Source organism: Elephas maximus, chromosome 12 (assembly GCF_024166365.1).
Source record: "Elephas maximus indicus isolate mEleMax1 chromosome 12, mEleMax1 primary haplotype, whole genome shotgun sequence".
NCBI classification, from domain to species: Eukaryota; Metazoa; Chordata; class Mammalia; order Proboscidea; family Elephantidae; genus Elephas; species Elephas maximus.
The window spans coordinates 87699333-87723052 of record NC_064830.1 but is presented as its reverse complement, the minus strand read 5'-3'; the positions used below and the strand labels follow the sequence as shown (position 1 = coordinate 87723052).

At 49.1% G+C, this 23720-nt stretch overlaps 1 protein-coding gene across 9 annotated transcripts in view; it reads right to left on the bottom strand.

Moving 5' to 3' along the window:
* IL4R (interleukin 4 receptor) overlaps positions 1–22752 on the bottom strand; it is a 47891-nt gene extending 25139 nt beyond the window's left edge. For 4 of the 9 annotated variants that reach the window (XM_049903051.1, XM_049903056.1, XM_049903050.1 and 1 more), the window contains exon 1: positions 22248–22416. Coding sequence is in view for 1 of the 9 variants with exons in the window: in XM_049903058.1 (XP_049759015.1) it covers positions 22248–22266 (19 nt within the window). In the remaining 8 variants the exon portion in view is untranslated. The other 5 variants (XM_049903055.1, XM_049903057.1, XM_049903058.1 and 2 more) reach the window with 4 other exon arrangements.
* Between the last annotated feature and the right edge of the window lie 968 nt (positions 22753–23720).

Genomic DNA, 23720 nt, shown 5'->3' with positions numbered 1-23720 from the left:
TTACCCCAACCACCAATACCCTGACTCCTAACCCCATAATCACCTGTGCTGTTTTGTAGTTTGTAGAGTAGACTCCTTGGTAACTGGGAGGATTGGGAACAGAGGGTGGGGTGGGCAGCATTACAATTTAAAACACAATGGTCCGGCAAGGCCTCCTTGAGGTGACATTTGAGCAGAGACTTGAGTGGGGGAGGGAAGGAGCCATGCAGATATAGAGGGAGCCATGGTGTTCTAGGTGGTTCCCTGTGGGAGGAGCATTCTAGGCAGAGGCTTTGTGAGAAAGGCATACCCAGAATGTTCCTGCAACAGCAGGGAGGCCAGTGGGGTGGAGGAGTGTGAACACGAGGAGGGGAAAGAACCCCTGGACTGCTGTTTGGAGAACAGGACTGAGTGGAGGTGGGAAGCCAAGGAGGAGGCACTGTGGTAAACCAGGCAGGGGGACACTGCGGCTCGGATTGTGGAGGAGGTGAGAGGGGACTGGCTTCTGGACCTGCTTGGAAAGGAGATTGGAAGACGAGTTGGAATTGGGGTGAGAGAGAGAAGTGATAAAGGTGACCCCAAGATTTCTGACCTGAGTGAGAAGGATACAGATACAGAAGGCTGTGGGTTATTTGTGTAGAGATGGTTTTCCAAGGAAGAGCCCACGGAAAGAGCAAACCAAACCCGTTGCCGTTGAAAAGACCCCTAGCAAAATATAATAATGGTAATAAAAATAACAATAATAAATAAGAGCTAAATATCCAGTGGTCAACCTACAATGGAATGCTATTAAATTTTGATGCTTTAGATTTAAATTTAGGGGCGTAGAAAGATATTAATGATATATTAAGTTTAAAATTTAAGTTTCAGTATGTAGAAGGTGCTGTTCTTTTGATAAATAAAATATCTACTTATCTTTGTATTTTTATGTAAAAATATGAAAAGAGATATTAAATAAAGTTATTGCTGGGCCTTGTGGTTTCGAGAGGAATTTAAATTGTGTTTGTGTGTGTGTGTGGCTATGCCTTTTAATTTTTATTCCTTAATTATATATTATTGGGTGTCATTCACACAATAGGGGTGATATACGATTCCATTGATACAAACTACCATTTCTACACATTTCTATGATTACTTCCTTAAGTCTGAACACCTGCCCTGTCACTTACTAGCTGTGACCTTGAGCAAGCTGCTTCACTCCGCTGTGCCTCAGTTTCCTTATCTGTAAAGTGGGGATAATAAAATTGGAATTTTGTGAGGATTAAATAAACCCACGTGGAGCCCTTAAAACAGTGACTGGAACGGAGAAAAGACTCAAGCAACGTTTCCGGTTATTATCAGTAAGAACAACCCTCAGAAGCTGAATCCCATGGTGTTAAGAAGTGTGCACGTTCTCCTCTACACTCCTGCTAATCAATGCCAAATTCCCTCCAAAAAAACAACATACTGGGTTGTACTTCCCGGCAACGTTGAGAGGGTCCACCCGCCGCCCCCTTGGGTATCTATCTGTAGGCTCATTCAGAAAAGTGACCCAGCCTGGTGGCAAGAGCACAGGCTTGACCTCAGACACCCAGGCCTCCTTCTGCCACTTGGGAGCTGGGTGACATTACAACAGTTACTCTGCCTTTCTGAGCTTTGCTTCTTTTTTCTGGAGCATGGGAATCACATTAGAATTTACCTCAGAGATTCACATTGAAGATTAATATGAGGGACTATTTTTTTTTTTTTACTAGAAGTAAAGGACTTTCTCAGTGGCTGGAACACAGTAAGGGCTGAACGCCTCGTCAAGGCCCCCAGCCCCTGTTGAGAGCGACTGTGTCCCACCTGTAACAACATCCAAAAGGCCCTACCCAGCAGGGCCTGCCTCCCTCTCCAGCCTCGGGCCCACCATCTGTACCACCCACTGCCTGAAAACATACTCGACTCATTTCCACCTGGGGCCTTTCCTCTCCCCGCTCTTCCTCCCGAGTGGCCGTCCTCCTTTTCCTTCTCTTTCCCCTTCCCTCTCCCCCATTCTCTCTCTCGTTTTTCCTGAACATTGAAGATTTAAGAATAAACTACCCCCTCAATACTTCAGGGTATATTTTATAAAAACAAGGACATTCACCTACATAATTACAATTGAAAAAAAACCAAACCTTTGCCATTGAGTCAATTCCGACTCATAGCCACCCTACAGGATAGAGTAGAGCTGCCCCATAAGGTTTCCAAGGAGCAGCTGGTAGATTCGAAGTGCCAACCTTCTGGTCAGCAGCTGAGCTCTTAACCACTGTGCCACCGGGGATCCACATAACCACAACACAACCATCAAAACTAGGAAGATAAGGCAAACGCACTACTGCCACCTACTCCACAGACACTGCTTGAAGTTTGCTAACTGCTTCAGTTATGCCCTTTATAAGCCCTGGAGCCAAGCCAGGAACATGAGCGGCACTGGATTATCATGTCTTCTGGCACCACACCTTGACTTCTACATGCCGTTCTGCACTGACAGGAAACAGAGCTGCAGAAATGGCTGATTCCCGGAGCAAGGGAAGTACAAGAAAAGCCTGGGAGTCTTCTGGTGCCAGAAAGCAGGGAAGCACTCAAAGAATGATGGGGGCATGTGAAAAAGACAGGTGCTAGCTTGACACGTGCCCACTGGCTAACATGGGGACAATCTGAGCAGCAAAATAAATATCAGAGTAACCAACTGTAACCCTTGGAGTAAAACAGGAACCTGGAGTCTATACTGATGTTGCTGTGTGTCGTCGAGTCGATTCTGACTCAGAGTGACCCCACGTGACAGAGTAGAACTGCCCCACAGGGTTTCTTAGGCAGTAACCTTCACAGAAGCAGATTGCCAGGTCTTTTCTCCCCAGAGCCACTGGTGGGTTTGAACTGTCAACTTTTTGGTTGTTGGCAGGTGAACACTTAACCACTGTGCCACCAGGGCTCCTTTCTGTACTGATTAGAGAGCAGTAAATGGGGGAAAAGGGAAAGTTCTCTGTACCATAGCAGCTTCAAAGTATCTCCTTGCAAAACTCATATCAACTATTTATTAATTAATGAGTCAAAAAGCCAGAAAATCAAACCAGAGATATTGCCATCAAGTCGATTTCAACTCATGGCAACCCCATGTATAATAGAGTAGAATTGCTCCAAAGGGTTTTCTGGGCTGTAATCTTTATGGAAGCAGATTGCCAGGCCTTTCTTTTGTGGTATTGTTGGGTGGGTTCGAACCACCAACCTGCAGGCCATTAACTTTACAATAGGGAAACTTAGCAGACACCATCCTAACCAAGTGATCAAAGTGCCAAGACAAACCAACACCACGAGCTCTCTGCAATGATGCTCTGAGGAGAACATAGCCTCCCTTCCCTGGTATTCCTGCCGAAAACACACGAATTGCGTGGAAACATCTGGCCAACCTAAACTGAAGTGCAGGCTATGAAGTAACTGGCCTGTATTTTCAAAACACCCCGGGCGCAAAAAACAGGAAAATGTGAGGAACAGTTCCTTTTTTTAATTGTTTGTAATCCACAGAGCCAGGGCCTTGTCTTGTTCACTGCTGAGTCCCTAGTACCTACAATGGTGCCTGGCACATAGGTACTCAATAAGTGTTTGTTGAACAAACACGTTTTGGACACGATGTGGGGCCCCTAATGGGCTTGACGCAGGGCTCAGCCTGGGGTGGAGAGCTCTTCCTGGAGGGACCTCCCTATCTACCTTGCCTTCCATGGCTGAATGTCACGGTGAAGATCAAGGAGGGTGGGATGGCAGTGGGGTAGCAGGTCCGTGACGCCAGTTACCTCTGCAAAGTCCTGGTAGCTTTCACTCCCACAAGTTCAAAGAAGATGCCCACAGCATACTGCGGCAGAGGGGCAAAGCTGTTACCTTTGCCCCAATTTTGAAAAAAGAGAAACAGAGAGGCCAAGCTACCTGCCCAAGGTCACACAGCAGAAGAACTTTCATGGTAGTCCTCCGGTGGGAGAGATGTCAAGCACCCCAGTCAGAGTGCACTAAAATGTCGGGTCTACTGCCAGTCAAGATTGTTACCTTTGATTTGCTGTGGAGGGTGAGCACATGGGCATGCCAACACACACACGTGTACACACACACGCCTCCAGCGAGCTTCACAGGGATGTGTACGGTCTGCATTTCAGGGTGAAGCATGACACAGACACAGTGAGAGAAGACGCCTCCCACAGGGGACAAAGGACAAAGGTTCAGATGACTCAAGGAATTAAGAAGAATTGCCAAATGACCAGGGTCAAGTAGTGGCAAGAGGATGTAATTTCAACCTTGCATACTGAATCCAGGGATTCTTCAGGGGCCTCAGGAGTTGCCTGCCTTGCTCAACTGCGAGCCTGGACAGGAATGCCTTGTAAATAAACACCCCATCTCTGACATGCTGCTGTCTAGCTTTCTGCTTGGCTTCCTCCTCGGACAAGGTGCTCACTGTCCGGTTATGGTTGAGCAGAGCCTGGTTACTGGAAAGTTTCCTTAAGCTGAGCCAAGATCTATGTAAACAAAACCCTGCTTGTTAACTTAAGTTGTTGCTGGCACTGGCTAAGTGCTTTAGAAACATTACCTTATTGAATCCACCCAAGGACCCTGAAACCTAAGTACTGTTATTATCCCCACTTTCCAGCTGAGGAAACTGAGGCCGAGAGAGGTCAAATAACTTGCCCAGGACCCCACACTAGACAGAAGGCAGAGTTAGAATCAGAACCTAGGCCTGTCTGCTACCAAGTCCACAGTGCATTCCAATACAACAATTCCTTTTCCTTCTCCTAGAACCACAGGCTGAAACCAACAAGATGAAATGAAATGAATCGGGAGAAGTTGGCCACTCTACTTATCAATAGGAAACACTAGTTGCCCAAGCGTAGAATTAGAAAGCCTGGCTTAGCACTGGAAACGCCTGGGCATTTCATTGTCTGCAAAAACCAATGGTGAAGCAGTAGCTTTAAAAAAAAGAACAAAAACTGGGGTCATATTAACAGAAGTATGAAAGCCAGGACAAGGGAGGTGACAGTGCCCTCTTTGGAAGGCATACTGTTGAGCTGAAGCTTGTTGAAAGGAGCACAACCGACACAGAGAGGATCTGAAAATCCCAGAGGGCCTAGAAGGTCTTTGCCTAAAAGGTTAACAAACATATTTACCAAGTGCCAGGTTGTCTTCTAAGCATTTTACCTATATTAATTCATTTCTTAGTCAGAACAACCCTATGAAATAGGCAGTATTATATTTCCCATTTTCAGATGAGAAAACCAAGGCACAGAAAGGTTAGGTGATTTGCAGAGCTTTGACTGTGCTAGAATTCGAACCTTGGGTTCAGGATCCAGAGCTTCAAGCTCTTCACCACTATCTCTACCTAGAAACCAGAGTCCTAGAAGTTTCAGGGAGACCACTGACCTTTCTGAACATATGATGCAAACTCCAAAAAAACCCTCTTTCTAGAAAAGGGCACCCATTTAATTTTGCATTCCATATCAGAGCTCACAGATAGCCTGAAGCTCACCCTAGAGCTCCAGTCAAGGGCCCCTCCTTAGGTAATTAGCAGCTTTTGAGGTCTGTGAGCTGGGCAGTGGCAACATCTTTCAAAAACCCATTCTGGGGCTGAGAGTTTGGTGGGATGGGGAGTTAGCAGTTGCTGCAGACATGGGTCTCTTCTTGCTGCAGCCAGAGTCATTTTTAAATTGGAAACCAGGCGAGGAACCACCTGCTCACACCCTCAGGGGCCTCCAGCTCCTGAAGGCTTTCTTCACTGGGGGATCCATGGCCCATAAAGGCAGGGCATCTCCGACTCAGAATAAAATCTAAGCGCTGCCTGCTGCCCTCCACCTCTCCCCAAACCACTGTGTGATCCCATTTATATAGCACTCTTGAAATGACAGAATTATGGAAATGGAGAACAGATGAGTGATTGCCAGGGGTTAAGAATGCAGGAGGGAAATGGGTGTGGCTATAAAAGGGCAACAAGGGGGATCTGTGAGATGATGGAATTGTTTGCATCTTGACTGTGGTGGTGGACACATAAGCCTACTGGGCACGTGACAAAATGGCACAGAACCAAACACGTACCCATACAAATGAGTGTAAGCAGGACAGGGAAATCTGAACAAGATCAGCAGATTATATCTTGGTTGTGATACTGTACTATAACCTTGCAAAATGATACCATTTGGGGAAACTCGATCACTCTGTATTATTTCTTACAACTACATAAAAAATATGAGTCTATAATTACCTCAAAAGCAAAAGTTTAAAAGAGTGCAAAAAAAAAAAAAATTGCAAGCCCTCTGATGACTGGGCCCCAGCTAAGCCTCTGACGTCCTCTCTGCTTCCTCCCTGTCCCCCACAAGCCTCCAGGCTCGCTGGCCTCCTTACCACTCTGACGCACTCACAGACTGTCCTCCTTCACAGTCTTTACACCCAAAAAGACTTCAGAGAACTTTTCTGGCTCCCCATCTAATGGGGGCTTCCTCCATGACTCCTTGTCACCACACCCTGTTTACCTCCGTCACAATACTTATCACCATCCCTAATCATTTCAGTGAGGTTACATGTATAAATGTTTATTTTATTTCAGGACGCAGAAGGCAAAGATAGAAAGATCTGACTGCAATTTTTCAACATCCCTGTACCAAAACATACCATTCACAAAATAGAAATCAGGCAAAAGACTACAAGAAGGCAGCAATCTACATTACAAAGGGTTAATGGCCTTAATATATAAAGAGATCTTACAAATCAGTAAGACAAACACTTCTTTAAGAAAAATAGGCAAAGGACATAAATGGTTCACAAAAGAATTCCATGCTGGCAAGATGTGAAATAGCCTCTCCCAGTAGGCAGCTAGTTGGGAGTGTAAAAGATAACCTGTAACACTTAAGTTACTTATTTCTATATATGTATTCTTTGACTCCCCGGATGAGAATCCCAGCCCCATGACGGTAGAGCTTTATGTTTGCCATGTCAATACTGTGTCCCCAGTTCCTAAAACAGTGCCTGACACAGACATAGCATGTGCTCCATAAACATGTGTTGAATGAATAAATGGCTACAATTCAACAGTAACGAATTCAATATTTTTAAACATGTACTATGTACCAGGGCTTTGTTCATAATAATTGCTATGCACACATATATATATATATTAAAAAAAAAACCCCAAACCTGTTACCTCTGAGTTGATTTCACTCATGGCGACCCCATGTGTTACAGAGGCGAACTGCTCCATAGAGTTTTCTTGGCTGTAATCTTTATGGAAGCAGATTGCCAGGCCTTTGTTCTGTGATGGGACTGGATGGGTTCCAACCACCGACCTTTAGGTTAGTAGTTGAGTGCAAACCGTTCGCGCAGTACTTATTAGGTGCCTGGCACTGTTCTTGACCAATTCATCAACTGAGTCCTTACAACAACCCTGAGGTAGCTGCCATTAAAATCCACATTTTACACGTGAGGAGAATGAGGCACAGAGAGGTTAAAGCCAGGATTTGAACCTCGGCAGTCTTGCTCCAGAGTCCACACTTAAACTGCTGTGCTCTGCTGCCTCTCGAAACGCAGCCTTCTAATCCCCGTGGGCCCTGGGAGGTGGTGTTATTAGACCCCGAAGAGGAAAAACGGCCAAAGAGGAAAATTGAGGCTGAGAGAGGGCAAGTGACACTGTCAAGGGTGTGGAGTTTGAAAGCCGCAGAGTGGGTGGAAGCCTGAGCCAGGAAGAGTGCAAAGGCCCAGAAAGGGAAATGACCTCGTCCTGCTGGCGGGAAACACACACAACTCACTATTTCTCAGAGGTGAGTGGTGAGCCCTGGGACGTCAGAAGCCACGGCAGCTTGGATGGGACCCCATGGGTTCTTCTCAAGCCCAGTGGGAAGAATATGCGTCCTGATCTCTCCTCCCTGCTCCCGGCAGCAAACCCAGCTGGAAGGAGACAAGCTGAATCTGCAGACAGGATGCAGTCAACCCGTGACAAGCAGCACATGGAGAGGAAACCAAGGACAGAGGGGCTGGGCAGCTCAGAACCACTGACTCTTGAAACTCCAGCAGTAAGCCGGCCTGGAGCTTCCTCGAGACAGCTTCCTCAGGGCAGCTGGGTGGTCTGGCCGGGGGCCCAAGGCCGCACTTGTCCCGGAGCAGCAGTCTTCCCAGAACTGCTGCCTGGCCAGTGTTCCCAGAATCCATAGCTGCGTCAACAGCCCCACCCAGCCTGTAAGGCAAGCCAGGCCAATGCCCCAGCGTGCCCTGGGCTCTGCCTACCCCCACCCCCGCTGGTATAGAAGGGGTGGGGGTGACAGCTGGTTCTATTGCCACAGGAGCATCAGAGCCTCAGCCCTCAGGGTCTCAGGCTTCCTGCACACCTATTGTGTGCTCCCAGTTCCACATCTACCTGCCCTGCAATCCTTTATTCTTATTGCAGGTGTTTTCTGAGCACCCACTATGTGCCGGCTACTATGAAAGCAAACAAGGCCATTTATTCACTCATTCATTCCTCTCTTCCTTCCTTTGACAAGTATTTGAGTAAGATGGGAAGTTACTGGATGGTTCTGAGCAGAAAAGTGACATAACAAGACTTTTATAAGGATCCCTCTGGCTCTGGGGTGGTGGATAGCCTGTGTGGTGGTGGATGGCCTGTGGGGTGGTGGATGGCCTGTGGGGTGGTGGATGGCCTGTGAGGTGGTGGATAGCCTGTGGGGTGGTGGATGCCCTGCTGGATCAAGGACAGAAGCAGGAACCAGCAACGAGATGCTGGGTCCAGACCAGGGTTGGAGGGGGCTGGATTCTGGATCTGTTTTGGAGGACCTGCTGACAGATGGATGCTGGGGGGTAGATGCGAGAAAAAGAGGAGAAATGCGAGTGAACAATGACTCCAAGTCTTCACGTGACCCACTGGGGGGTTGGACTAAATGAATAACCAGGGAGGGAAGAGGGGGTGGCCCATTTACTGCCCACAGTATGGACCCTTTGGCTGGAGTGACGTATAGAGCATGGGGAATGAAGGCAGAGAGGTTGGCAGGGGCCAGAGGGCAAAGCTGCCTACCAGGCGTGGTAAGAGACTCAGGCTCCATCCCAAGGGTGATGGGAACCATTGAAGTGGTTAAGAGTTATGGCTGCTAGCTAAAAGGTCGGCAGTTCGAATCCACCAGCCACTCTTTGGAAGCCCCATGGGCCAGTTCTACTCTGTCCTATAGGGTCGCTATGAGCCAGAATTGACTCAACGGCAATGGGTTTGGTTTATTTGGTTAAGGACTAGGCTCAGGTTTGCTTTCCAAAAGACCACTTAACTTCTGAGTGGCGAAAAGATTGCAGGGGTAAGTAAGTATGGAAGCAAGTAGATGGGTTTGGAGGCTACCCAGGCCATCAAGAGAGAAATGAAAGCAGTGCTGCCAGAGCTGGAGAAGAAGGGTTGAGGGGGGGAGCAGTGGGCCTCAGCTGGGGTGGAGGTGGGTGGTGGCTCCTCTCCCTGGAATAGAGATGGGGAGAGGAGCAAGCTTGCTGGGGAAGCCCAGGAGCTGTGCCATGCTACATCGAAACCAAGCAGACAGCAGGGCCCCGGGAGGCAGTGTAATCTTGTGGTCTTTGGGTCAGAAGAAAACTTTGGGTTGGGGATAGATTTGAGGGTCATCAGCTGATACTGTGGATGAAACCCAGACAGAGTGAGCCAAGGGCCTTGTCCGAGAGGGACAGGGAGGGTTGGTTTGAGACTGTGGACTGGCTTCCAGGGGCCACTGTCTTGGCAACAGGCCATCATCACATGCCAATGACCACTTTACGGCAATGTGGACATGTGTTGGTTGCCCCAGCAACCCCATTGAGGATCCGGGAAACCAAGCCTGGCTTCAGAAAGTCCCTGATGCCCCAGGGAGGAGCCTCAGCCCAAGGAGCTCCTATCCAGACGCCCCCTCCTCAGGAGCAGTGCTGACTACCACCACTCTACACCCCTTCGTTTGCTTCGGTTCTCAGCAACACACTCACCCCTGGTGGCATTTTCTACTCTCAGGAGTTATCTGTTTATCAGCGATATCCCCCAGTGGAGCGTTGGCTTTCACAAGGGCAGGGGCTGTGTCTCTTGTATTCATGGCTGTGTCCCCAGTTCCTAACACAGTGCCTGGCACACAGCAGGGACTCCATAATATTTGCTGAATGGATGAATGAACAAACTCCCCCGGCTATGTGCAGGGCAGAAACCCTGGTGGCATAGCGGTCAAGTGCTATGGCTGCTAACCAAAAGGTTGGCTGTTTGAATCCACCAGGCGCTCCTCGGAAACTCTATGGGACAGTTTTACACTGTCCTGTAGGGTCGCTATGAGTTGGAATCAACTTGATGGCAACAGGTTTCGTTTGTGTGTGTGCAGAGCGACCCAGTCAGCTTTCCCTGATGGGGTCAGGGAAGCAGCTCCAAGAGCTGGAATTTTCCACCTCTCCTCACTGGATAAACACTGACCAATTCTGGCTTTCAGTCTCCTTTAAATACCTAGAAGCAGGCACAGAGCCTGGCCACCCCCAAGCCGGCCTCCAGAAAGCTGGTAATTGGGGCATTAGAAGATAATTACTCGTTGCCCCAGCTGAGACTGTTAAGACTGCATCAGTCAATTGGCTTCCTCGGGATGATGATGTCTGGCCCCAGGACTCCGATTAGGTTTTGGCTGTCTTAGCAACAGTCACGAGTCCCTGGGTGGCCCAAATGGTCACGGGCTCTGCTACTAGACAAAAGGTTAGTGGTTCAAACCCACCCAGAGGCGCCTTGGAAGACAGGCCTGGTGATCTGCTTCCAAAAGGTCACAGCCTTGAAAACCCAATGGAACAGTTCTACTCTGCACACATGGGGTCACCATAAGTTGGAATTGACTTGATGACAACAGTGACAGTCACAGCTGCCCATGGACCTCCTTCCCAAGGTCCAGAGAAGTTATAGCAGTTGCCCCTGCAAGTCCCCATTAGAGGCCATGCCCTAGGCCCTTCTGCCCATGGACGCCACTTCACTTGCCACCCATGCTTGCTGCCATCAGATCCCTCTGCACTCACACAGCAGCATGGCATCAGGGCCCTTGACTCACACAATGACAACCCTAAGACTGGGGCAGGTGCAGTTATCCTTATCCCCATTGTAGAGATGGGAAGACTGAGGCCCAGAGAGGCATCAGGACCTGCCTACGGATACACGACTAGTAAGCGGTGGGACCAGGATTTGAACCAGGCTTCCTGTCTGTGGAGTCCACAGTGTAGTGCCATACACCCACTCCTTTCATACATCTCTCTGTTTGCTCTTCCCGGCAAGTCCAGTTCGGAAGAAATCACCCAAGGTGACTGTTATGGACTGAACTGTGTCTCCTAAAAATATGTATCAATTTGGCTAGGCCATGATTCCCAGTATTGTATGGTTGTCCTCCATTTTGTGATCTAATGTATTTATCCTATGGGTTGCAAATCCTAACCTCTATGATGTTAATGAGGCAGGATTAGAGGCAGTTATGTTAGTGAGGCAGGACTCGATCTACAGGATTAGGTTGTATCTTGAGTCAATCTTTTTTGAGATATAAAAGAGAGAAGCAAGCAGAGAGGAGAGGGACCTTCTACCACCAAGATAGAAGAGCCGGGAATGAAGCATGTTCATTGGACTTGGGATCCCTGGCTGAGAAGCTCCTAGACCCAGGGAAGACTGATGCCCTTCTCCCAGAGCTGACAGAGAGAGAAAGCCTTCCCCTGGAGCTGGCACCCTGAATTCAGACTTCTAGCCTCCTAGACTCTGAGAGAATAAATTTCTGTTTGTAAAGCCATCCACTTGTGGCATTCTTGTTATAGCAGCACTAGATGACTAAGACAGTGAAAAACCAGGAAGTAGCCAAGCTGGGGCCACACACTCACTCTTTGCCCAGCCCTCACTGAACATGTTTCAAAGTGCCCAGGACTTTGCCCCCACAACTTGTCAGTGCAGATAAGAGCTCCCTGTTCATTTTCTGTTTGCACACAAGCATGGGATTGGGTGAGGTGCTTTCCTTTCTCAAGCTCTTCCTGTTGTTTTGCACCATATCATTCCCGGCTTGGGTGGGGACACACAGACATGCCGGGGACACAGAGACATGCGTGGCCACCCATGTACACAGCAACCCCAGAGCACCTGAGACATGGACGGTAACTCTAGGCCTAAGTGTGGACCCCAACCTGCGGGCTGGGTGACGTGTCAGGGCCTCAGTCTCTTCATCTGTGAAATGGTACCCTATGGGACCACTTGCCTCACTGGGTAGTTGCAAGGAGGCAAAGAAGCCATGGCTGGGTGGAAGAGGCCGGGACACTGTTGACAAAACAACAGCTGCCATGACTGCCTGGATGGGCCTCACAGGTGCAGTGCTGAGCAAAGAAAGGAAGCCTAGACATCAGGATGGTGCCCCTAGCGGCAGCGGTGTGACTGGGAGGGTACAGGAGGGGCCTTCTGGGGAGCTGGTCCTGTTTTATTTCTTGATTGGGTAACACACAGGAGAAAATTCACGAGGCTGTACACCTGCCTGGCACTCCCCACAGGTATGCTGCATCTCAGTAAGAAGGTAAAGAGAAAAACAATGGATGAGGGGGAAGGGAGAAGCCTAGTCTGAAACCTGAGAGTATCAGCAAAGACCTCAGAACCACCAATTCCCAGGGCCAGTAGGATCCCAAAGGCCCGTCAGTCCACCCCAATGACACTGCAGGTCCCCTTCGGCCTTTATAAGGGTCCATCTACCCTCTGGTTACATGTCTTCAGCATCAGGATGCTCACTGTTCTGGAGGCAGCTCACAGGAAGCTCACCTGGTGGCCAGTCACCTCTCTCGGAGTAAACAGCAATATCTAAGAGAGCACATGACAGGAGGGACAAGTGGCAAGCACAGCCGAGTTCTAAAGTGGCAGTCGCCACTCCACTCCAGCTGCTTCGTGTCATGGGAATATGAGGGCCTGGTTAGCGCTAGGTCTTTCAATTTTTCAAGAGAAGCCAGAAATCTAGATTTGCATTGTCCTGGTTTGCAAATGTTGAAAATTAAGCGAGTTTATTAAAGCCTCCCTGGGGCCCTGAAATCCCGTATCTGTGGTCCCAGTTTGGCTTACAATGGCCAAGCTGGTGTCCTCCTGGGGTGAGGGGGGTGTGGTGTGCTGAGGGTTCTGAGATGCCAGGAGACCCCAACGGGGGGAAATGGGTAGCAGATGAGACCCCATCTCTAGCCCAAGCACTGGCACCTCCAAACGGGAGGTGAAAGGCTGCCTTTTCCAACCCTTTCCTGATTACCTCTTGCTCATTATGGGATGCAGGTTGTTATGGCGATGAGAAGTGAGCTGGACTGGAGATGCCCCAGGAGCAGCATCATGGCATCAGTAAAGATTCAAGTTGTTCTGGGAGAAGGCACGGGGTTCAAGAGCAGCCTTTACAAACCCTGCCCTCTCCCACCCCCGTCCCACCAGTCCCCAAAGGTGCCACCAACTTTCCATTCTCTCACTTCTGTGTGGACCTTTTCTTGGAATGCCTTCCTCTGCCTCCCAGTGCCTCCTCCAATGCCATCCTCTTCCAGATGTCTCCCCCTCATGACACTCCTGGTGTCCTTATTCCTTAGCCCAACTCACAGCTCTCTCTGTCCCTCTCTCCCAACCTCCTTTTCACTCTCATTAATAGGGACCTGTGCACGCCATTTCTCTCCCTTTCAACTGAAAGTTCCTCCAGGGCAGGGACTGTGTCTTTTCATGTCTTATTCTGAAAGGAGGAGGCAGTCAACAGATGGGAGGTCACCAGCATCCTCATTGCCCTCTCCCCATCACTGGGGGCTTTCCCACCTCCAGGCTTTTGCACACGCCATTCTCATTGCCTGGAATGTCGGCCAACTTGTTTTCACCCAACAACTAATATGGGTACAGGGAAGTTCATAGTGCCTTTCATATTCACTATTGTATTGCTTTTCACAAAAACCCTTAGAAAAAGCTAAAGCAGGTCATCATAGCCCCATTTAATGGAAGAGGAAACTGAGACCCAAACACAGAAAAATGACTTGCCCAAGGTCACGGCAGAGCTGAGACGGGAATGGAAGTTTTTTCTGTGTTTGTTTTCTTTCAACTTATCTGGCTGATAGACCGGGTCAAAAAAAAAGTCCTGTATTTAGGGTTGAACAAAACCAAGACCTAAAAAATTCTTTAGTCTAGAAAAATACAAATTTTAATAAGTGTAGGAATACGAATATCAGATAAATAAAATTCAAGGCACTGAAGTATTAAAAGGGAGGATATGGCTGTTTTATACTGATAAAAAGAGCAATTCACCAAAATGGTATAAAAATTATGAGCCCTCGTGCACCTAACAACTTAGCTTTAAAAACAATGCGAAAAACTGATAGAACTACAGAGAAAAATAACAGATCCTCCATCATAACAGGAGACAAATCTGGCAGAGAAAGGAACATAAAAAGAGAAAATATGAATAGTATAATTAGCAAGCTTGATCTAATAGGTATATTTCTAGAACTAAAAACCCAATAAAAAATAGAATTTTTTTCAAATATAAGAGGAACATTCATTAAAAAAAAAAAAACTGACCAGAAAATGCTACAAAAAAGATTCCAAAAAATTCTTCATCACTGATATCATAAAAGTCACACATATTGACTATAACGAAATAAATTTAGAAATAAACAATACGAAGATAAATTTAAAAAATCCCAGCCACCTGAAAAAATTTTCAAAGTGCATTAATACTTTTGAATAACTCTTAGTTGAAAGAAAAACTTATTGCCATCCAGTCAATTCCAACTCATAGCGACCCTACAGGACAGAGCAGAATGTCCCCATAGAGTTTCCAAGGAGCGCCTTGTGCATTTGAACTGCTGACCTTTTTTGGTTATCAGCCGGACTCTTAAGCATGACGCCACCAGGGTTTCCTAAGTTGAAAGAGAAGTCATAAATTATTTTAGCAATGAAAAATACCTGCAGAATGAAGCCAAAGTAGTACTCAGAGAAAAAATAATAGCCTTTATATCCTGAAACAGATTAGAAAACAAGAAATACCACAAACATTGACAGCAGTTGATGTGGAAGAGAGACCTGGAGGTAAGACCCATAGGAGGTCGAGTGGGATGTGGTTTCTACAAAGTATGCTTTCAGTTTGCATCAATAGAGATACAGGCTCAAGATCCAAGGAGGTGATAGTCTCCCTCCTCTCTGACTGGGCAGCCCTGAGGGAGGCAATGGGCTTTATGTGGGATCCTGTCCAAAGCCAGATTGAATTTACAATTCCCTGAGTCAAGAAGAATGACTGAAAGCACTGTGTAGTCTGGATAAGAGAAATACTAGGCTGGGGTTGGAGGATAATGGTTACTAATTACAAGAGGCAGAACCAGAGACAGAAAATGACTCCTGCAAAGTTAATTTGGCTAATTCTCGGGATTTTTTCCCACTAGAGCTGCCCAGCTGTGGAAATGTGGCTTCTGCAGGGGGCAAGCGACTGCCAGGATGTTGTGGCTCTGAGGGCTTGGAGAGCTGCCCAGCTCAGAGAGCTTTTATCTGTCCTCTGGAGAAGTTTCGTTTCCTCTTTAGATAAAGCAGAACTCTTTTCTGGCTGCTTCAGGAAAACCTCAGGCCTCCCCGGCTGGTTCTCCAAAATGGTTCTTATCTCCAAGATAAGAATTTTAGTTCTTTAAAACTCTACTCCTTGGGCTTCAAGGTCAACTACCTAGGGTTCGAATCCTGACTCTGCCACTTATAAGCTGTGTCACCCAGGTAAGTCTCTACCCCAAGTCTCAGACTCCTCCTCAGTGAAATGTGTGGACACCCACTTGTACCTGCCTTCACCTAGCACTGCACCTGACATGGACTCGGGCCTCCCTTAAAGCTCATTTCCACTCCACACCCACTCTGCTCTGGTACTTCCTCACTGCCTGTGACACCGAGAAAGGTGCATTCATTTGGCTCCTCTGTAAAATGGGCCTTGGGAGAACCAATTGTGACCTGACCACATTTACAGGGCTGCTGGGAGGATGGATGGCAGGTGGTAGTGAGCACACAGACAATGTAGGAAAGCAGATCTAAGTTGAAGGTGGGCCTTTAGCATTTAAGAACAGTTTCCACTTTGTGCTTAAACTCTTTTGACATTTATTTAGGGAGGCACTTGTCCACAGTGGTTAACGCTGAGGACTCTGGAGCTGCCAAGTTCACAGCCCAACTCTGCCAACTTTCCATTTGTGTGATCCCGGACAAGTAATTTAACCCCTCTGTGCCTCCAATTCTCCATCCATAAAATCTGGATAAGAGTAGCCCCTACCTCACAGGGTTATTATACAAGTTGGCTGTGATAATACAGGTATCTGGCTCCCACTTACCCCCTGTCATGGATTGAATTATGGCCCCCCAAAAATGTGTGTATCAACTTGTTCAGGCCATGATTCCCAGTATTGTGTGGTTGTCCTCCATTCTGTGATTGTAGTTTTATGTTCAGAGGATTAGGGTAGGATTGTAACACCACCCTTACTCAGGTCACCTCCCTGATCCAAGGTAAAGGGAGTTTCCGTGGGGTGTGGCCTGCACCACCTTTTATCTCTCAAGAGAAGCAAGCAGAGTGGGGGACCGCATACACCCAAGAAAGCAGTACCAGGAGCAGAGCCCATCCTTTGGACCTGGGGTCCCTGTGCCTGAGAAGCTCCTCAACCAGGGGAAGATTGATAACAAGGAATCTTCCTCCAGAGCCAACAGAGAGAGAAAGCCTTCCGCTGGAGCTGACACCCCGAATGTGGACTGGTAACCTATTGGAGTGTGAGAGAATAAAATTCTCTTTGTTAAGGCCACCCACTTGTGGTATATCTGTTACAGCAGCACTAGATGACTAAGACACCCCCTAACCTGCTTCTACCCCTCTCCCCCTGGTGGTGCCTGTAGTTAACAACTTGGCTGCTAACCAAAAGATTGGCAGTTCAAATCCATCAACCAGCCACTCCTTGGAAACCCTATGGGGCAGTTCTACTCTGTCTATAGGGTCGCTATGAGTTGGAATCAATTTGATGGCAATGAGTTTGGCTTTTTCCCCCCTCACTTAATCCTGTCCAACCACACTAGCCTCTTGGCCATGGGTCAAACACACCAAGCGTGTTCCCACCTCAGGCCCTTTGTACTTGCTGTTCCTTCTCCTGGATGACTCTTTTCTCGGATATCCATATATGTCTTGTTACTCCAGATCTCAGCTCAAAAGTCACCTCCCAAACTAGAGTGTCAGGTCCACGCGGGCCCTGGCTCCTGTGTTCTTCGCTGCACCTGGCCCACGGGCCACCATACTGTTGAGTGAATGTAAGCACTGAGCCCAGGGATGGCAAGACCAGACATGTTAGTGCTCGTTTCTCTTAACTTTGTAAACTGGCTCTGGAGGCTGGAGGCTTAGTCCTTTTTTACACCCAATGCTCAGAACCCCACCCTCCAGGAATTCTGTCCCTCCAAACCTTCAAAACCACCTCTTCCCCTCACCAGGACCCACTTCCTCTCTCTCTGGGAGGGGAGGCGGTGAGGACTCAGAAGCGTGCCCAGCTGGTAAGTGTCCTCAATGAGGCCATACTGCTAAGCAACACGAGGCAGTGAGGAGGCCTGCAGAGGCCCCGGAGCAAGAATGAGTCAGTCGGGGCCAAACCTGAAACCTCCTCTCACCACTTCTCGGAAGGGCAAGGATGTACGCATTTAGACAGAACTGCGCTCACGGAGCGGACAGCAAGGTTCCACCGGGGCCAGGAAGTGGGGTCTGTGGGGTGGACGAGGCCCTCTCGACCATTCTCTGGTCCCCTCCACCTGGCCCATTCTCCCCCAGGTCCTCCTCAGAAAAGCTCTCTGGGCTCTGCCCAGCCCTCTTTTACACTTCACAGCACTGTCACCACCTGGCAGGATACTGCGAGCCACAGTCTGTCCTGTGAAGTCCTGGGCCCAGATGTGTTTCAGAATGCAGAATTACTCAGACCTGAGAAAGGCCATCTTGCATAAAATACCCGCCCCGCGACATAACCACCTCTCACAGGGTCTGGGGCAGCACCCGTGATCAATCATGTTAATTTCTCTGCAGCCAGACATATGAAACCGCACCCAAGGATGATAACGATGCTAAAGAGCCTCACGTTTAGTTCAGGTCAGGGTCTGATTCCAACTGAGTCACGAGAAAAGTTTTGGTTTTCAGAGCTTGTGGATTTCAGAGTTCTAGGTCAGGGGTGTAGGTCTGCATATATGTTTGCGTACTGCCTGTCTCTCAACTAGACTGTAAGCTCCAGGAGAGCAAAGATTGTCCTGTGTGCTTTCATTAGCACCTGGCACTGTGCCTGGTATGTGGGAGGTGCTCAATTAATATTTGAAGAAGAAACAAATGAGAAAGGCAGGTGGTGGACACGGAGAACTGACTGTCCTACATGGAGAGAGAACCAAGAATCACCGAGCCCCTTCCATGAGCGAGGTGTCTATAAAAATTATCTCATGAACTCCACCCCAAAATACATCCATTCTACAAACAAGCAAACTGAGGTTCAGAGAGGTTCTGCAACTTCCTCCAGATCACACACCTAGGAAGCAGCAAGCCCAGATTTGAACCTGGGTCTACCTCTCTTTAAGCCTATGTCAGGCTCAGAGAACCAGAGCAAATTGCTGGAAGACACAGCACAAAGCAATAGGAAAAATGTTCTATCTGATGCTGGATCCCCAGCCTCTGCAGCACCCTCAAAATTCCCACCATGGTTCAGGCAAAAGCAAGTCCAAGCAAAGTCCAGGCAAGCCCTTGACCTCTTTTCCAACACAGCCAAAGGAAGTCTGGCCATATGTGGCTGGGCATGTCTCCACAGGGCCAGCCATGAGGAATTCTTGGAAACATGTCCTCTTGGTCACACCAGCAAACTGACGCAGAGCAAAAGAACCCAGGCTGGGAAGGAAAGTGGGTTCCAATACCTCCATCTCTCCTAGTGGGGACTTAGGCAAGGCCACTGCACAGATCTCTGGGTCTCAGTTTTCTCACCTGCAAAATGGGTAGGCTAAGGCCCAAAGAATGGGGTTCATGGCCACAGCAATTAATATTTATTTAACAAATACTTTGTGCTTACTACATCCCAGGTTCTGATCAACATGCTTGAGATATACTAATTTAATGCTCACTACAACCCTCTAAGAGTTCCTGGGTGTTGCAAACAAGTTAACCCGCTCAGCTGCTAACCAAAAGGTTGGAGGTTCGAGTCTACCCAGGGGCTCCTTGGAAGAAAAGCCTGGTGATCTATTTCCAAAACAAGCAGCTATTGCAAATTGTATGGAGCACAGTTCTACTGACACACTTGGGGTCGCCATGAGTCAGAATCAACTCCATGGGCAGCTGGTGGTTTTTTTTTTTTTTTTTTTAACAACCCTATAAAGTAGTCACTACAATTATTCCTATTTCACAAGTAGGGAAACTGAGGTCCTGAGAAGTTAAATAATTTGCCTACCCCACACAGTAAGTAGCAAAACCAGCCTTTGAACCTGAGCAGTCTGGCTCCGAGGGTCCATGCTCTTAACCCCCAACCCATAGTTCTGGACAGGTAAAAAACAGTCTGCAATATTACTGTGGATCTCCTTTGTGTTAAGAACTGTGTTTAGCAGCTTATTGTCATAGATTGAATTATCCCCCTAAAGTGTCAACTTGGTTAGGCCATGATTCCCAGTATAGTGTGGTTGTCCTCCAATTTGTGAGTGAAATTTTATGTTTAAAGAGGATCAGGGTGAGATTGTAACACCCTTACTAAGGTCATATCCCTGATCCATTGTAAAGGGAGTTTCCCTGGGGTGTGGCCTGCACCACCTTTTATCTTTCAAGAGACAAGAGGAAAGGGAAGTGAGCAGTGAGGGACCTCATATCACCAAGAAAGCAGTGCTGGGAGCACAGTGCATCCTTTGGACCTGAGGTTCCGGCACTGAGATGCTCCCAGATCAAGGGAAGACTGATGACAAGGACCTTCCTCCAGAGCCGACAGAGAGAAAGCCTTCCCCTGGAGCCCGCACCCTGAGTTCAGACTTCTAGCCTAGTGGATTGTGGGATGAAACACTGGTGGCGTAGTGGTTAAGTGCTATGGCTGCTAACCAAGACGTCAGCAGTTCGAATCCAGCAGGCGCTCCTTGGAAACTATGGGGCAGTTCTGCTTTGTCCTATAAGGTTCTCTTTGTTAAAGCCATCTACTTGTGGTATTTCTGTTATAGCAGCACTAGATAACTAAGACACTTATAAAACGTGAGGTCAGTAAGCCTCAGGAAACCCAATTTTACAAAGGTGAGAAAACAGAGGACCAGGGTGGCTTCTGGGCCCCGCCCCACCCCCAGAGATCTTAAACCCTCTCCTCCCTCTTCCCCAAGCAGGCGCAGGGAGAGCAGAGGTTTAGAAAGGTTTTACTTCCTTGAAGCTTCCTTGAAGCTGCTTCTAAATCTGAGCATCAGGGAGCGTGACTGTCTGAGGGGGCACCTCCACCTCCTGCCTGGGCTTTCCGCAACCCTGGGAATTTGTTGCACAAAACACATCCGACACTGAGTCACCACCCAGAATGTGGAAATCCTCAGGTCACAACTGGGTGTGCTGCAACCAGGGTAACTCAAAATCAGTTTTTAGCCCTGCTGCCTCCCACAGCTTCCATAGAGATTTGGGTCAAGAGGTCCAGGGCAGGGCCCAGGAATCTGCATCGTGACTCCTCTGGTTTACACATCAGCCTATAGAATAAAATCCAGGCTCCTCAGTGAGGCACTTAGGTGTGCCCGGCTCACCTTTCCATCCCTCTCTGCCTTCTCCTACTCCGTAGTCTCAACCTCCATGCCCAACCTAGCATGACTTTACCTCCCATTCCCAGCTGCCAAACACCTCTACTTCAAGACTGGCTCAGGGTCCCCGTTCTGTGAGCCTTATTCACTGCCCTGCTGTGTGTTCCCACTGCCCTCATAGCTCACCCCCGACCTCCCTGGCTCAATCTTTTCCCCAGGGGGCAGCTCCTTGAGGGCAGACACTAGCCCCCAGAGCATGAAGCACACAGTAGGAGCTCAATGAGTGCTGAGTGAGTTTGGGCCACCACCTCACACTGCACCTCAGTGTGTCCATCCGTAGTAATGGGCTCTGAGTTCTAAGAGGCCTTTGCAGCACCAGAGATTCCAGGCCTCTGGATCCCCTGACTGGGCGGGCCACCCTGGCCACACGTACAGCCAAGCCTCCGTTTCCCCACCGGACTTTAGGATTTTAATAAAGAGACTGATGTCCCAGCAAATCCCCCAGGCTCCTAAAAGGTGACCCAGAAGGGAGAAGCTCAGTGGGTCACATCTGCAAAGGGTGAGGGGTAAGCCAGAGATCAGGCTTCAAGCAGGATTGGTGCTGGCTTGAGGGCACTGGAAATCCCAGCAGCATAGAGTTTGCTGAGCTCCAGTCTTGCCTGACTACAAAAAACCCAGATTTTGTTTAAGAAATAATAATAGTCCAGATTTCTGGGTCTACTGAATCTGAATTTCAGGGAAGGAGTGTGGGAACCTTCTTTTTAGACAAATTCCCTGGAGAATCCTGTGAACAGAGTAGTTTGACCTATATTGTTGAGAGACAGAGGGCAGTGAGCTCTGGTGTCAGACTGCCTGGGTTCGAATCCTGCTTCAACAAAATTGGGCATCACCTTGGGCAAGTTATTTGACCTGCCTGTGCCTCAGCGTTCTCACCTGTAAAATGGCCATGATACATGGCACCAACCACAGAGAGGTTACTGTGAGGTTTACCTCAGGATACTTTGAATATTCAGGGAAAGTTTGCATAAAACAAGTCCCTATCACTATTTTTTTTTTATCACTATTATCCGGGCCAATTAATCTTCAGAGGAGGAGCACAGAAGTCCAAAGGGCCTTGTTTCCTTGACCTCCTTTCCAACTTCACCGTCTTCAGAAATTTTCACACCCTTGCTCTCTTTCAGTCCTCACCAACGTCCTGGCTCTTACGTGCGGGGCTGGAGTGATTACCCGGAGAAGGGGACTGCGTGGCCCAACACCTGCCTCACCCCAAACTCGTGGCGTCCCCAAAGCCCCCGAGGGTCCGTCCCCCCTGACATCTCGTGGACAGCACGAGTTTTGGGGGCGTGCTGGGTGCCCGATCACCCACAGGCAAGCCCTCCCCGGCTCCCGATCAGTGCGGGGCGGGTGCCAGGGCGTTCCCCGCGCGATTCCGGGCGCTCCGCGGGGTCGCCGGCGCCTTGATCCCGGCCGCAGGCCGGGAACTTCCCCGACGCTCGCTGCGCCCCCAGTGCTGTCCCCCAGAACCTCCTCCGCGCGCGGCCCCGGATCCTACCTGAGCGATCCTGGTCCATTCGCCGTTCGGGCGCCTCGAAAGAAAAGTGGGGGACCCCAGCGCCCCTACCTTCCTCAGCGCAGCGCGGGGCTTTCCTGGGCGCGGATCTCGGCCGCCGGCCTCCCGCGCCCCGCCCCGGGCCCGGCTGATTTGTATGCAGGCCCCGCCCCGGGGACGGCTGATTTGCATGCAGGCCCCGCCCCGGGCCCGGCTGGTCTGCGCACCGGCAATGCAGGGCGTCGCGCGCCCCCGGGAGCGAGTCCGGCTGGCTCACCAGGCGGAGAGGCTGGACTCTGCGTCCTTGGCACTGTCGCCACCGCCCCCTGCAGTCGGCGTCGCCATCCCCTCCTGGGGGCGAGGCCAGCACCCCACCAGGATCCTCGCCGCCACGCTCTCCACGCGGCCGCGCTCCGCTCAGAATCTGGAGTAGTTCCCACCTCGCTCTCTGATCAAAATGCAAAGAAAGCCTTGCGGATTTTCTCCAGGCTCCCGCTCCGCCCTCTACCTCCCCTCCTGCCACGACCCCCTCGCCTCACTTTGCCGAGGGGCCAGTTGGGTTTGGGGCTGGACCAACTCGAATCCTTAGCCTCTTCCCAACAGCCCAGCTTCCAACAAGTGCCAAGGTTTGTTCATTCCTCAGCAAATGTTTCTCTGAGCGCCTACGATAAAACGCTAGGAAAACCAAACAAAACCTGTTGCTGTGGAGTCGATTCCGACTCAAAGCAACGCTGGAAGGACAGAGTAGAACTACCCCATAGGGTTTCCGAGGAGCTGCTGGTGGATTCCAACTGCCCACCTTTTGGTTAGCAGCCGAGCTCTTAACCACTGCGCCACCAGGGCTGGGCTCCAGAAATTTTTAGATAAGAAAACAACCCTTTACCTATTGCCCTCCAGTCGATTCTGACTCACAGTGATCCTACAGGTCAAAGTAGAAGTCCCATAGGGTTTTCAAGGCTGGCAGACGGCCACACCTTTCTCCTGCCCAGCTTCTGAGAGGTTCCAACCGCAGCCCAGCGCTTAACCATTTCGCTACCAGGGCACCTTAACAAAGGTTTAGTTAATAGCTAATACAGTCTGTCAGACCCTGTTGTAAGGCACTGCATGTATTAACCCATTTAATCCTCACAACTACTCTATGAGGGAGCTATTACTATTACCCCATTTTACAGATGAGGAAACTGAGGCATAGAGCCGTTAAGAAACTTGCTCTGCCATGAAACAAGTAAGCAATAGAGCAGGAATTGGAACCCAGGTTACGTAGATCACCATAAAAGTGTTGGAGCCTGTTGTCAGGTGCTGTCAAGTTGGTTCCAACTCATAGCGACCCTATGTACAACAGAAGAAACCCTGCCCAGTCCTGTGCCATCCTCATGATGGCTGTTACACTTGAGCCCATTGTTGCAGCCACTGTGTCAGTCCATCTTGTTGAGGGTTTTCCTCTTTTTCCCTGACCCTCTACTTTACCAAGCATGA